We start from the raw sequence: 15,232 nt of genomic DNA on the forward strand, positions 1-15,232 counted from the left end.
CTAGATTTTGCAGGACCATTGCTGTGAGGATTTGGTTGCATTCAATGACAAAAGCTTGTTGAAATGTTAAATGATCACCACCCCACCTCACCCACAATTTCCCACCTCATCCCAAAAGTATTGGATGGAGCACCAATCATCATTCCAGAGAACACAGTTCCACTTTATACTTCCACTTTATACCTCCATGTATAGAAAGTCCTATTCCATTAGCGATAGTTCTCTACAGGGACTAGACAAGCTGTGTGTGTGTGTGTGTGCATTTGCGCACCGGTGTCAGCAATGGGTACAATGTAAAATAGATGAATGCATTTATTTGAAAGGGGTGTCCACAAACATTTGGACATATAGTGTATGTCTGTATCAGGTGAAAAATATTATATTCCTTTTAGAGTCTCTAGCTATGCAAATGATGTAAATCTAATTTTACATTGAACCATTACTTTAACATGAGATCCAAAGAAGCGCCACGTGTCCGTAAAGCAGGCTATTGTTAGACGACTGATCTTGCGCCACTGCCTTATTTGCATATTGTTCAAGTAGGCAATTGTCTTGAGAGTGGATCTGATTTCTCCACATCCAGATTAACCCTCCATACCTCAAATGCATGTGAATATCAGAGTCCAAACACAGGCTTAAACACAGCACTAGCTATGTTATACAGGTATATTTATAAAGGAAAGCAATGAGGATACAGATGGAGTGTGGTGGAGTGGGGATTTTAAGGAACTGCTCATGATTTGAAAGAAAACCACCTTATCTGTGAGAATACGGTGCCATGGGCTTTAATAACCGCCAGGAGAAGTGTGCTGAAGCATCTTAATTGGACAGCGCTTCACCTTGCAGCGGGACAGTGACCCGAAACACACTACTAAAGCAACTGTGGAGTTTGGAATTGGAATGTTCTTGACCGTTCAAATCACTTTCCTGACCTGAGCTGCAGTGTCCATGAATTTCACTAAATGAAAGAAGAAGAAGAAGGAGCTAGAACTAAAAATTGTTACATTACAGTCCAAACAGAGCCTCACCGGGGAAGACAGTTTGAGAGAGTTTGGTGATGGTTCAGCCCCAGACTGCAAAGGACTTTCAGCCATTTCTTTAAAGCAGTTGTATTCCTAAGAGAAGAGGGGGACAAAATGCTCTAATAATTGGTATCAACCAGCTGACGTGAACATCCCTGCCACGTCTAATCAATTCATTCCAAAAACAGAGTGGTCTGGTAGGTTTTCACAGGAGTTTCTCTGTCACATGCACAGCCTCTGCTGCTGGTTACCTGTGCAATCGTGGCCCGCTAATGGCACTGATACACAAAATGACTACTGAGAGAGCTACTGCCAACATGGAGATGTCCGAAAGGCATACTCGTCGGTCTTCATCTGCTCATTTACTCGTTGTCAAACCAGTGCATGCTCTATGCAATTACACATCCCCGAAACTTACTGACCATCACTTTAACCTGTCTATGTTTTATTAAGATTATGTTACAGCGCTGTGGAAAAGTACTTAGCCCTGCTGATTTTCTCTGTTTCGAGTGTTTAAACAAGTGGATTTATGAAATATCTGAATTATAGGAGGAGGAGCATGCCTGAAGCCCCTCCTACTCCTAATCTAAAGCCCTATGAATTGCATTTCAACCTTGTTCATGTGTTCTCAATGTCTTTACAATGATCCCACACCACCCTGTCACCTCCCTTTTACTCTGCCAATACTCTCATTCTTAGCTCCACTTATCAAAGGAGGTCTGGCTTTTTACCACTAAGCAGAAGCCACCAGAACTCAAGTTCCCCACGTTCTCCCTCTCTTTCACAGTCATCTCCATTTATTGTTATTATATGCTGATGGCATAGTCTAAATTTGCAAAAATTAACACAAATATTTAAAATATTTAAATGATAAAATTATTCAACATAAGAGTTATCCTTGGGGGAAAAGGCTGGACCTTCAGAATGGTCCTTCACATTGTTCTGAAGCATTTTGAGTCTGCTCTGCTTTATAGAACTGCTTTGTTCAGATATAGTTGTAGGTATACAGCATCTCCAGTGGTGCAGTGGTGGCTCAGCGGTTAGAGCGCCGGGATATCAATAACAGGGTTGTGGGTTCGATTCCCGGGCTCGGCAAGCTGCCGCTGTTGGGCCCTTGAGCAAGGCCCTTTACCCTCTCTGCTTCCTGGGTCCTGGAGTTGGCTGCCCACCGTGCTGGGTGTGTGTGTACTCACTGCCCCTAACACGTGTGTGTTCACTACCAGATGGGTTAAATGCGGAGGACACATTTTGCATGTCCAATCCTTGCTCTGGTAATTGTCAGTGAGGAGTTTGGTAGGTGAATTGGCTGTGCTAAGGTGTTCCAGCCTTGCGCCTATTGATTCTGGGTAGGCTTCAGACCCACAGCGTCTCTCACCAGGAAGAAGCAGATAAGAAGGTGGATGGATGGATGCATTCATCTGAATCTTGGTATTGGTTAAATGTGGTTAATTTATTAATAAGGAAGGGGGTGGCAATTTTTCAATGGGCGATTCACCAATTGGGCCAGTACCTTTTTACAAAGGTGATTCACAATGGGACAATTGCTTTTTTACATGGATGATGAACTGTTGTTTAAGAAAAATATTCTAGGGACGTTCTTATCAGGTAATTTTGCTCTCAGATCCAATCTGAGTATCAGCCAGTCCGATCTGATCCGATCTTTGTGCTTGTATGACTAATCCAGCCACAGTTTAGATAAGATGAGCTGTTAATTAATACTGAAGTTAAATCCCTTAATTTTTAGTGTCATTTTCTATAATCAGACATTCTGGACCGATTAATGTAGTTTAGAGACTTTTATAAATGACTGTTTTATAGTGCAGTGTATTTGGGTTTCAACAGTGTGTGTGTATTAGCATTTTCTGAGAATTAATTAGAGTTTTATCAAATTTGCTGGCTGGGCTATACAGTCTGGTAGTCTGGTAATGGTGCCTTGAGGACATGGAAGGAAGACTTGTTGACAGGATTGGGATTAAAATAGCCAATTCCCTATCCTTTAAAATATGTCTGGATCAGGATCGGGCCTCCCTAAAATATGTATTAGAAAATTTTGTTTGTTTAATATAACATAGCAAATATTTAATTTTATAGTCAAAACGACTTTCACTTTGGCCTGAATTGCAGAAGCTCTGGCTATATGGTGTATGATATCATGAGGGGATCATGTGTCTCCCCTTATATCGTCGCTGAAAAACATTGCAATCCAAAATATATAGTAATTTAGAGCATTTCTATTTCATCTATTTCATCCAGACACATTTACGCAGAGTACAGAGCAGCTACAGAATTCAAACGATGAGGGAAACAAAATATAACAGGCAGAAATGGAGATGTATGTACCCGTGTAGGTACATCCTCAAGTATAGGTATATGCAGTGTATATATTACACTGAAGTCTGAAGTCTGGCCCAGCTCAAAGTCTTAAGTAAATGGTGTCCTGTGACATCATTCCGGTGAGTCCTTGGTCTGTAGTCGTTCTCCGTGTCTAAAATGAAATCTTAAGGCCTCTGATGAACTGCTTTATCCTTGAATGGTTTTCATGGTTGCCATGGAAATCATGGTTGCTATGGATTTGTCTGATGTCTGGTCCTGGACCGGTGTGATGAGGAAAAAGGGATTTGATTATCCTGTCACAAACCCTCAGGTCAACACTACTGAGGCGTTCAGACTGTGCTTTAACTCGGCTAGAGGCGCTAGGACAGCGGTTTCAGCGGGTTAAGACCAGGCCTAATAGCAAACACTGTCAACAGCAAATGTGCTTCATTTTAGAGTGATACTGAAGAAGCACTTTAATATATATGTGTGTATATATATATATAGTTAATATATAAGAGACCACTTAATTATTTTCCTTATTATTTGCATCTCTTCGTGTTTGGCAGCCATTGTATTCCAGGCATTTCATCAAACAAAGCTGAATTACATAAATTTGCAGACTATGAATGGCATAAAGTCACCCAGCAGCAATGTGAAAGACTAGTGGAGAGCCTGCCATGACATGAAAGCTGTGATTGGCAGTCAAGGTTATTTCACCATAGTGATTTTTAATGCTCTCAGTTCAAATATTAGTACTGTGTTGTTCAAATTTGAATAATAATGTCTCTGCATTATAATTATTATTATAATTATTTGAGCAGTTGTTTTTGAGCAGTTGTCATTTCTGCAAATAAATCATTTAAATAGCAAAATTTGTATTTGGAATTTAGGGGAAATGTTGCCCATGGTTTCTGAAACAATGAAAATGTTAATTTCCCTAAACACATTCCCTATAAATAGTAAAACCACTTTATGAGAGGAACTCATAAAGTAGGGCGGTCTCTTAATTTTTTTCTGGAGCTATATATATATATATATATATATATATATATATATATATATATATATTACAAATCTTCTGTCATACGCTTTGCACACTCTTCCAACATCTGTGTCATTCTATCTATCCATCTATCAATTTTCTCACCCCTGCTTTGTGCAAATAGGGAGGGTTAAAAAAAGCAAATGGACATGATTTATCACCCCAAACACAGTCGATCCACTATCTGTGGTAGCTGTGTAGTATCTAAAGTTCAGAACAGGAAACGCTAATGTTGCTAATAATAATAATTTATAAACACACCGAAAAGCACTATAAATAACCAAAATCTTCATGTATTTGCTTGAACAAATCATTGGAAAGCTACATAAATAAATTCAAATAAACAACATGTATTAAAACAGCATAGACCTTGTTTAAATATGAATTACATTGGAACTATGTTTTGTACCGGCCACCCATGCCAACTAATAAGAGGATCATGTGACTAACTGCTTGATATGTTATCGTTTATTAAAAAAATCCATCCCTCTTTTTTCACAGCTGTGTGTCATTTGGTTTGGAGCTGGTGACATCCCACATAAATACCACATGGCCTAGTAAGGCGTGGAAACAAGATCCTAAGTCGTGTCTATGACTTTGTAGGACAAGCTCTCGTTCTTATTCTCACGTTTTACTAAGTCATGCCCATGACTTAATTATGTGGGATGTCACCACCGGGACTTCCTTCTTCAAGAGCTCAAATGCTCTTATGAGCTACTATCGCCACATACAGGGCAAGCATTTTCGTCTCTGTGTGGACAGGCATATTTTCAAATACAGGAAATCTGTTTTTAAACATATACGGATACATGTTACAATATCTCTAAAGCTAAAATGCTTTTTATGCAAGGACGAGGTGGAAAAGTTTGAATATCACTAATGGAAATTTTCATTATTAATTTTGGCTTCAGCGATATTCTAACATTTCCACCTCGTTAAAAGCTTTGTGCTGTTTTTGGATGTTTTTTTATTTTGGACTTCTGTTTGTGCATTTTCAAAATCTGAACAAATGGTGGATAAATGCTGGAATAAAACCCATATCAACAAAACAGCATTATTTAAAACAGGACACTGTTGAAAGGTTAAGTGCTGCAAAGACCCTTATTTTAGTACCTTTAATTTGAAGGGCGTTTTACTACTATAGTACAGCATGAGACTAACAGTATCTTTTCGCAGGAATAATAAAATAAAGACAGATAATAAACCTTGAGAATAAAAGACAAGAGACTCTGGTTCTACATGAAGCAGCAAGAGGTTGGAACCCTTTGAAAAAAAAAAAATCAAAAGCCTCAGTACAGACCAACTTCCATCTAAATTATTTAGCCTGAGGAGAAACTTTTTAAATTATTCACTGTCTTTGGCTCGCTTTTGAAGAACATAGTCAAATTAGAATTCATCCTCGTCAGACAGAAATGAGAGTGTTCTTCACAGCTGGCCGAATCGCAGATGCCATTTCAGACAAATATTTGTCTCCTCCTCGTAATTGCTATGCGACCGTGTTGCGTCAGATAAAGTAAATGAGATGATGTAGATAGTTTTTAATTATTTGCTTTTGCCTGCTTGCAGATGTATTTATGGGGTGAAATGATGGATCAGCCCTCTAAACTTCACAAGTCAACCCCGCTTAGAGCACATTGCACATTGTCGGAGCTCAAACTGAGGGGTCCCTGAGGACAATGAGGGTGATCGCAACAGTTCAATTTGTGCTAACACACTCCTATCTGGAACACACTCCGTAATGGAAATAGGTGGACATGAGAGAATAGGTCGGGAAATGGACGCCAGCTCCAAACACGCAATTCCACAGAGTAATAGGATGAGGTCTTCACAGAAAGTCCTGCAGACAGTGGTGTCTGTTTATATTTATGGGCTCTATAGAGAGCGAAGATTAATGGATTATTTGGGTTAAGTTTACCTGTAAAGTGAGCAGCTCATTAAATCTGTTTAATCCCACCAGTCATAGTGATGTGTGTTTTGATTTCTACAGCAAGTAGTTACATATTATTATTATTATTATATAATAAAAAACATACATTTCAAAATGTGTATCATCACTGTATGTCCAGAATGGAAACTTTAAGTCCTTAAGTTTTAATGTAAGTCAATGTAAAAATATTTCATTTTAATAAAGAACAACAGATTGGCATTATGTCAAAAAGTGAAAAACAGCAAAAACTGAGATACAAGGTTTTTGCATGCCAGCTGTGATATGTGGGTCCCATGACCAGAGCAATTAATTTTAAGTATGTTTGTTTTGTTGTCAAGTATGCACTTGAGGAAAATGCTGTCCACATAAGAGCTTTGGCAAAGGAAGTCCAGAAAACAAGCTAACCCCTCTGTGCTCTCAGCTTATTATTATTAATCTATATCTGAATTCAGTCCTTATTTTTTCATTTTCACAGAAGATGCTCAGACACAGATCTCTGTAAAGCTGATGTGTGACAACTTCAGTTTTCGGTTGCACCTTTTATGTAAATAAAGCTGAATTGAATTGAATTCCCACAAACCAGCAAGGACCCACCCTATCACATGATGCTACTAGCATTGGTAAGGTGAAAGCTAGCATGTGCATCTCCAAGACGAAGTCAGCCAACCACACCCTTTTGAACTGCTGCTATATCACTGGACAGCTAAACACGCTTGGAGGAGAATGCTATCTGCCAATTTATGTAATCTAACTAATGCCCACTGGTTAGCATCACTCTGAGTGATGGGGGTGAGGATGGCTGTGGCATCGCCAGGGATCAAAGTAATGATAGGGCTCATTGTTAGACCTGTTGTTCTGTGACTACTGCACTATACTATATTATGCTATACTACCAGTAACTGCCGTGTTGTTTGAGGGCGAAGACTTGAAGTACAGACCCAACAAATTCTTTGCATTCACCAGCCATAACATTATAACCACAGACACATGACGTGAATAACATTCTGATTATATGATTACAATGGCATCAATCCAGAGGTGGGATATACATATAATGCAGCAAGTGAACAGTCAACAGGACAACCAGTGAACCAGCAGCATGGAGGCTCTACCTCACAACTTACAGGACTTAAAGGATCTGCTGCTAATGTCTTGGTGCCAGATGGAGCCTTTCTTGTGGAGTCCATGTCTCAAGGGGGACCTACAAAATATTAGGCTGTTCTGTTGAATTATGATGACAAAAATGTCGATAAACCAGCATTTATGCAGGGAGAATTAACCGAAGGGCACATCCCTTCACACCAAAAATATTTAATCTGACCAAGCAATGCATGTCATGACATCATTACTAAGGTAATGCAAGAGCAAGGCTGATTACTCAGATGTGACAGCATACAGCATTTATTTCAGTAGATACAGCCAGTAGAGCAGCATGTGAATGCTGTGAACACATGACCACAGTGTGCTTCTATGAATATGAGGCCAGTAATGATTGTGGTTGTACTGTTTGTCTCCATTACAGCAGTTCTTCACTATATTACACATGTAACACTCGAACAACTCTCAAGAAGCGACTTTGCTACTGACATAACTTGAGTGATGAGTTTAGTTTTTTTTGCAAGGGCTGCTTTTCACTCAGTTTAGTGACTCCCTTCATCAGAAAGGAACCACAGGCCGAGCTCTCCCAGTGAGCTTCTACATTAGTAGCCCTTAACAGCAGCTGTGTGTGATCTGGAGCCTCACCAGATGTGCTTAGTTTCAGCTCAGTGCCAAATGACACTCAAAACATGATTATGCCTCATTGTCAGCAATTTAACTGCTGAATGCTCAGCACCTCCTTCAGCGATGAACTCGCAATTAACACGGCGCTGCCAGCACTGAGGGGCTCGACTGAATGGCCACGGAAAGCAGCAGTGCTGAGAGCCGGGGTCTCGGACGAATGAAACGTGAATTTTTGTCTGATGTTGTTAGACCCCCTCCCTAAGGACAGATCTCGCTCGGTTCATGCGGTATGTCTGTAGGGGGTGTCTATCAATCTCTGAGGAGAGCTGAGAATGAAACACGGCTGACAGGGTTTCGGAGAGGACAGCAGCAGGAGGGGGCTCGACAGGGGAGATGATGCATTCTTTTATTACAAAGCTTCATGTTTCAAGCTGGTAGCTTTAAAAGACATGAGAGATATGCTTTTAAGAGGAAGTCATCCAGTCATTCCAAATTTCTTAATTCGGTTGTTGAGTTGTAAATAAAGATATACTCAGTGGTTTGATGTGGAGAGGTTCTTTGCAGAGAATCTTCAGAGGTTTATATGTTATATTGATATTAGTATAATAGTGGTAAATCTGCAAATAAGTGTGTGTAGGGGGCTATATCACTCCACCAACACTGCATTTAATAAAATGCATTGGATCGCTGGTTCAAATCCCGGGTCATGATATTTGCCATCAGCAGCCAGAGTCTGAAAGAGCACAATTGGCCTTGTTCTACTAATCACTAGTACTGTGAGATTGGTCAGCACAGGTGTCTGTTGTTGTAGAGTTGGGAGGGTAATAGGGGGATGTCTCAGGCTTTAGACGCCTGGTTCCTGTCACTACTGCTGTCACTGGGGACTATTTGTCTTTGCAACGCCCTTCAAATAAACTATATGGCCACAAGTATTGAAACACCTGGTTATTCACAGCTAGTGCTTTATGAAATTTGACATGACATCTTCTCTACTGATGCCTTGTTAGGCCTGTAATGCAGCCTTTTCTCCCCCCAATGTGTACCAACACAGTTATATGGCTCGTTGGAGAGCTGGCAGCACACAGTCTGGACAATAATAGCTTGTGTAACTGTACCTGTGACTTGCTGTGTCTCACACTGGACAGTGAGGTGAGGATTAAGAGCATCGTTTTCAGCTGTGCAGTTCAAGAGCAGCAATCAGAGACATCACAATAAGCTTTAAACTGGAGCAAATGGACAACAGTGCTCAACAAACACAGATCCACCAACCAGTAAAACTGTGAGATACATATCACTTCCTCTGAGCACTCGGAAGAAACCATAGTCTCTGTAATCATGAATCTGTACAGTCGGGTGGTAAATTAAAGGAAAACCCTGGATAAATGGGTGGAGAAACCTAACAAGCACAGAATCTTCCAGCTAGGGATGTAATATAGCTCTTGAAACTCTACCATGCTCTGTGGCATGTACAAATGCTGAGCAGGCCCTGGAGACCTTGATTCTGGAAAAGGAAAAGGTCTTAGTGAATTTGAAAGAGGGTTCATTATTATGGTAGGAGCTGTAGTCACAAAGGCTACATTCACACAGCAGGTGAAAGTGGCCCAAATCTGATCTGATATGTGACATGGCGGACAGGACACAGGCACAGGAGGATGAGGCTGCAGGGTCAAACACATTCTTGGTGATAAGCCCAGCTGTCAGCCGCTGTGTCAGCTCCTGTCATGCTGGAAACTTCACGTGAAGCACTGCTCCTTTGCACATGAACTGTTAAGTACACTGGTTAAGCAGTGCAAACTCATTAAAAAACAGTGGATTTGGTAAGAAATATGGATTTGGGACACTTTCTCTGCTATGTGAACAGAGCCACAGACTGGCTAACTGACCACTGACTAAAGTAATATCTGCTTTTAGATCAATGGGAAGTAAATCAGTAAATAGGGATGGCAATCGCAATGAGCATGATGTGGTTGGTGTGGCGCAACGGGTAGCACCGCTACCTGTCAGTAAGCTTCGATTCCCGGTCTGGGTGGCTATGCTGTGCTACACCAATAAGAGTCTTTGGGCCAGACTCCTAACACTACATTGGCCCTCAACCTCTGTAATACGAGTAACCTTGGAAGTCGCTCTGGAGAAGAGCGTCAGCTAAATGCTGTAAATGTAATGATGCTTGCGCATTAGTACATACGATATGTAAGAAAAAACAGAAGAGCAGATGTTCCTCAGGTGAGTGAGAACGTCAATGCAGGTCATAATTAGGCTGTCAGCAAGAACAGTCTGTCCACATCTACACAGAGAGGAGTACTGTAGAGCGACAGTGAAGCTGAAGAAACCCCTCATTACAGAGGCCGATGCACATTTGTGAGTTCAGTGGTGTAAAAATCACAGGCACTGGTCTTCACTGATGTGGAAAACAGTGATCCGGTCAGATGAGTCATCTTTTACCATATTATCCACAAGTGGATGAGGGCAAGTGTAGCACACACAGAGAGAACAGCACAGGCCTGAATATTTACCCCTACTGTGAGGGGATCCAGAGGCTCTTTAATGCTGTCAAGGTAATTATGTGAAGTGCATGGTTTGGGTCCATGTATATGAAGTGTTTTCAGGTAGCCGTTTCCTCGGTTCCTGATGTTATTAACAAACGGCAGTCAATAGGATCAGTGGTGGCAAAGGTGAGGTCTGGAGGACCAAGAAAACCTTCCAGGACAACTTGTAGAACTGCTGGATCGACAAATGCAATTCCTTAATCTGACTGCAATAAACCCTGAAAAAGGTTTAGCAGACTGTGGAGTGGTGGTGCACTGTTCTACTGTGAGCTTTATAGAAAAGTCCATAGAAGAAGACTTTTCCCGCATCCACACCACAAAATTCAGTGTCAGAAGTTTCCAAAGGAACATCTTGTGGACTGATAAAATTACAGTACAACCTTCTGGCCACAGGAGTGAAGATTCTCTGCAAATCAGTTCAAAGATATTCTGACTGATCGGCTTTGTCCAAAGATACACCATGTCTGTCTCGGTGAGTGTGGTCTCTTTAGGATGGCATGTCTCTTATATACCACAGCTTTTATAGTCATCAGATCTCAACCCATTTTAAGGAAGATTGAGTCATAGCTTGAACCACATTCTCCACCACCATCATCGTCATCAAAACACTGCCGGCTTATGTTTTGTACAGTTGCAGAGACTTGCAGAGTCTATGTGAAGGTGCTTTAAAGCCGTTATGGCAGATCATGGTGGCCTAACACTGCACTACGCCACTTTATCTGGGGTTTTCCTTTAACTCGTCACCCGTCTGCATATATACAGCTCATCTGTTGCTGCACTATTTATCAGCCTCCCATAGGACCACCCTTGGGCACTACTGACAGGATATTATTTGGGTGGTGGACCATTCTCAGCAGAGCAGTGACACCAATAAGGCAGGGTTCTGTATGCAGCGGCAATATTAATGTTTCAGACACATCAGTTTTGCTGGGGATTTTACACACACTAGTAATGCCAATGGGCTCACCAACCAAGATCACCCAGGCATCATTAAATGTCTCATAGGTGGTCACCTAGACAATTACGTGTAAAAAATAAGCAGTGGTCCTACAATGGTTCTGCAGTTGTGCAGCAACAGATGGACAGTCAGTAATTGTGCACTGTATACTCTATATAATGAAACATTCATAGACACCTACTCAGCCAACGCCGGTTCCAAAATCCAAATCAAGGGCGAAAAGAGGGATTGTCCCCATTTCACAGACTCTAATCTTCTCAGAAGGCTGTCCAGTAGATGTTGGAATATTGCTGTGAGGATTTGATCGTATTGAGCCACAAGACCAATCAGCAAGGTCAGGTACTGATGTTGGGTGGTTAGTTCTGGATCACAAACACCATTCCACGTCATCCTGAAGGTGTTGATAGAGCTCCATAAGACCAGATAATGCAGTTCCACTGCTCCACAGCGCAAATCTGGAGAGGCTTAACACCCCTCAAGCCAAAGGTTTGCATTGGGCATGGTGATTTTAGGCTGAGCTGATGTGCTGCTGGTGCTCCAGAGCACTCCATTCCAGCAGCAATGGTTTAAGGAGATAACATGATTAAACAGATAAGAGTGTGCAATTGAGTGCCTGCTTCAGCAATGGGTTCACCTTAAAGGTGTGTGTTCATAATGATATATTAAACTGAAGAAATGTCTTTAAAATCATTTGTAAATGAATAGAAATGGGTTTCTTGTTAGAACACCCCATCCTTAGAGAGGATTTTGGAGAAGCCTGTCTTCATTAAACCACAGACATTTCGTTTGATTTGCTCTTGCAGATGCAGATCAGTCTGGAAAGGGAACAATTAGAAATCAGCTAATCCAGCCAAACATCTGCCAGCATGGCCAGGTCCGGCTGTCCTGGCAAGTCCAGCCTAACTGAAGCTGCGGGATGAATAAAGAAGTCTTCAATAATGCTAAAATGTCATCACGGGACATAAAGGTAGCTCTTACTACAGTTGAGCACATCTTCTACCATCAGAAATCACAACAAATGTGATTTTGATCATGGGAGGGGCGAAGGGATATAAATATAATTGAAAATATAAATAGGCATTTTACATAGTGATTGTAAAGACATTTCTTCAGTTGTATTAGTTTAGTTATATTATATTTTGTGTGATTGTCCTATATATATATACACACACACACACACACACACACACACACACACTATGGAAAAGGTATTGGGACACCTGCCATTCATTGTTTCTTCCTAACTTAAGGGTATTGAAAAGCTAAAGTCCAGGGAAGGCTTTCTACTACATTTTGGAGCATTGCTGTGAGGATTTGATTGCATTGATCACCATCCCACCTCATCCTCAACTGCTCAACTGATCCCAAGAGTACTGGATGGAGCACCAACCATCATTCCAGAGAACACTGCTCCACGGTTTTACACCCTTCTAGCCTACGCTTGGCATTAGGCATGGTGCCAATAGGTTCATGCTTATCTGCTATCCTATTCTATTGGCAGTACTTCTCTACAGGGACTAGACAAGCTGTGCACATCTGTGTCAGCAATGGGTGCAACTTAAAGTAGCTGCATTCATAGGCAGGGTTATAAGTGGTGTCCACAAACATGTATGTGTGAGTATATATATATATATATAAATATATATTGTAGGCGAATGCAAAAGTTTGGACACTCCAGTTTAAATGTTTTGGTGGTCTTTGATGGGTAATAGTGTGGTGTAGTGAGTAACACTATCACGCTCCAAAATAAGCACTAATCCATGAAACGTGTCACTTACAAAATCAACCAAACTGTCGCCCAAACTTTAGCATACGACTGTAGGCGTGTGTGTGTGTGTGTGTGTGTGTGTTTATAGACCGACAGAGACAGATATAGACAGAGAGAGCGAGAGACACAGACATCAGCATAATCAGTAATAGGTATTTTCAGTCTCGTGAACGCTCCATTAGTCCGACCGCGTCCCCCTCTCGCGCGGGCGCGCGCGCGCGCCTCCGGGCACAGCTCTCGCGCTCAGTCCCGCAGCCAGAGCTCCTTGAGCTTTTTCCTGAAGTCCCGGCGCGTCATGCAGTAGATGACGGGGTTGAGGCAGCTGTTGGCGTGCGCGAGGCACACGGTGAGCGGGAACACGTACGTGTGCACCACGTAGTACGTCCGGTCCCAGCGCACGACGTTGAACTTGACCAGCACGCCCCACAGCGTGACGGCGTGGTTGGGCATCCAGCAGAGGAAGAAGGAGAGCACCACGAGCGTGACGGACCTGGTCACCTGCGTCCGGCGCTTCGTGTTGTTCCTCATGCCGCGGCGGCGCACGATCCTCAGCAGCAGGAGGTAGCTGACGCACACGATGGCCATGGGCACGACGAAGGCCACCAGGATCTTCTGCACGTGGTACACGGCCAGCCAGTGCTGCCCGTCCGGGAAGCGCAGCAGGCAGAGCTTCTCGCCGGCCACGTTGGTCACCGAGGAGAAGACGGAGGTGGGCGCCGTGGCCACCGTGGCCAGCGCCCAGAGCAGCGCGCCGACGCTGCGCGCGGAGCACGTGCTCGGCGAGGCGCGCTCGGTGAGCGCCGAAGCCACCGAGCGGTAGCGCGTGACGCTCATGGCCGTGAGGAAGAAGACGCTCGCGTACATGTTCATCACCGTGGCGGAGAGCACGATCTTGCACATGGCGTCGCCGAACGGCCAGCTGAAGTCCAGTGCAGTGTCCACGGCCCAGAAGGGCAGCGTCAGCACGAACTGGAAGTCCGTCACGGCCAGGTTGAGGATGAAGAAGTTGATCTTGTTGGTCCTGCGGTCCTGGCGCGCGCGCACGAAGAAGAGCACCAGCAGGTTGCCTACCAGACCCGTGGCGCACACCACCGAGTAGGTGACCGAGATGATGAACCTGAGCGCGGGGCTGCCGTCCGCGGACACGTCGATGTCCTCCAGGCTCCTGAAGCGCTCCTCGCTCTCGATGAGAGACCGGTTCAGGGTGCCGCTCTCGTGCTCCTCGTCCACCGGCGGCGTGACCTCAGCGTTCCCCATGTCGCCGAGAAGAAATACAGAAGCTAATTTGAGCGCATCACACCTGCAAGACCACAGCATCCACCCGGTCCTCCGCGCGCTCCGCTCTGGCTCTCCACCGCACCAAACAACCCGCGCTAAACCGCGGCGCGCGCACCAAACCCGCTTATGGCGCGCGCTCTCCAAAAGCGCAGCGATTGGTGAGTTTCATTTGGGCGGGACCAATCACTGGGCTCGATCTCCTCTCTCTCTTTCAATTCATTCGACTTTGTGCTCTCTCTCTCTCTCTCTCTCTCTCTCTCTCTCTGTCTCACACACACATACACACACACACACACACACACACTCTCTGTGAGTCTGTGTCTCTCTCCCTCTCTCTCTCTCTCTCTCTCTCTCTCTCTCTCTCTCTCTCTCTCTTTCACACACACACACACAGTCTCTCTGTGAGTCTGTGTCTCTCTCTCACACACACACAGTCTCTCTGTGAGTCTGTGTCTCTCTCCCTCGCTCTCTCTCTCTGTCTCACACACAGTCTCTCTGTGAGTCTGTGTCTCTCTCCCTCGCTCTCTCTCTCTGTCTCACACACAGTCTCTCTGTGAGTCTGTGTCTCTCTCCCTCTCTCTCTCAGTCTCTCGCCCCTTCTTATGGTCTCTTTCTTTCACTGTCTCTCTCTCTCTCTCTCGCTCTCTCTCCTT

General features: G+C 43.4%; 1 protein-coding gene across 1 annotated transcript; it reads right to left on the minus strand.

Annotated features, from left to right (window-relative positions):
• Positions 1–7,681: 7,681 nt before the first annotated feature.
• On the minus strand, positions 7,682–14,687 carry rxfp3.3a1 (relaxin family peptide receptor 3.3a1). The gene has a single exon (XM_072671664.1). It carries the CDS (start codon positions 14,616–14,618, stop codon positions 13,545–13,547), a length of 1,074 nt encoding a protein of 357 aa, XP_072527765.1. The 5' UTR covers positions 14,619–14,687; the 3' UTR covers positions 7,682–13,544.
• Positions 14,688–15,232: the final 545 nt, after the last annotated feature.

Source organism: Salminus brasiliensis, chromosome 25 (assembly GCF_030463535.1).
Source record: "Salminus brasiliensis chromosome 25, fSalBra1.hap2, whole genome shotgun sequence".
Lineage (NCBI taxonomy): Eukaryota > Metazoa > Chordata > Actinopteri > Characiformes > Bryconidae > Salminus > Salminus brasiliensis.

What these genes read in the sequence shown, in the direction of transcription:
- rxfp3.3a1 (XM_072671664.1), bottom strand. Translation starts at nt 14,618, where the DNA reads ATGCTGTGGTCTTGCAGGTGTGATGCGCTCAAATTAGCTTCTGTATTT.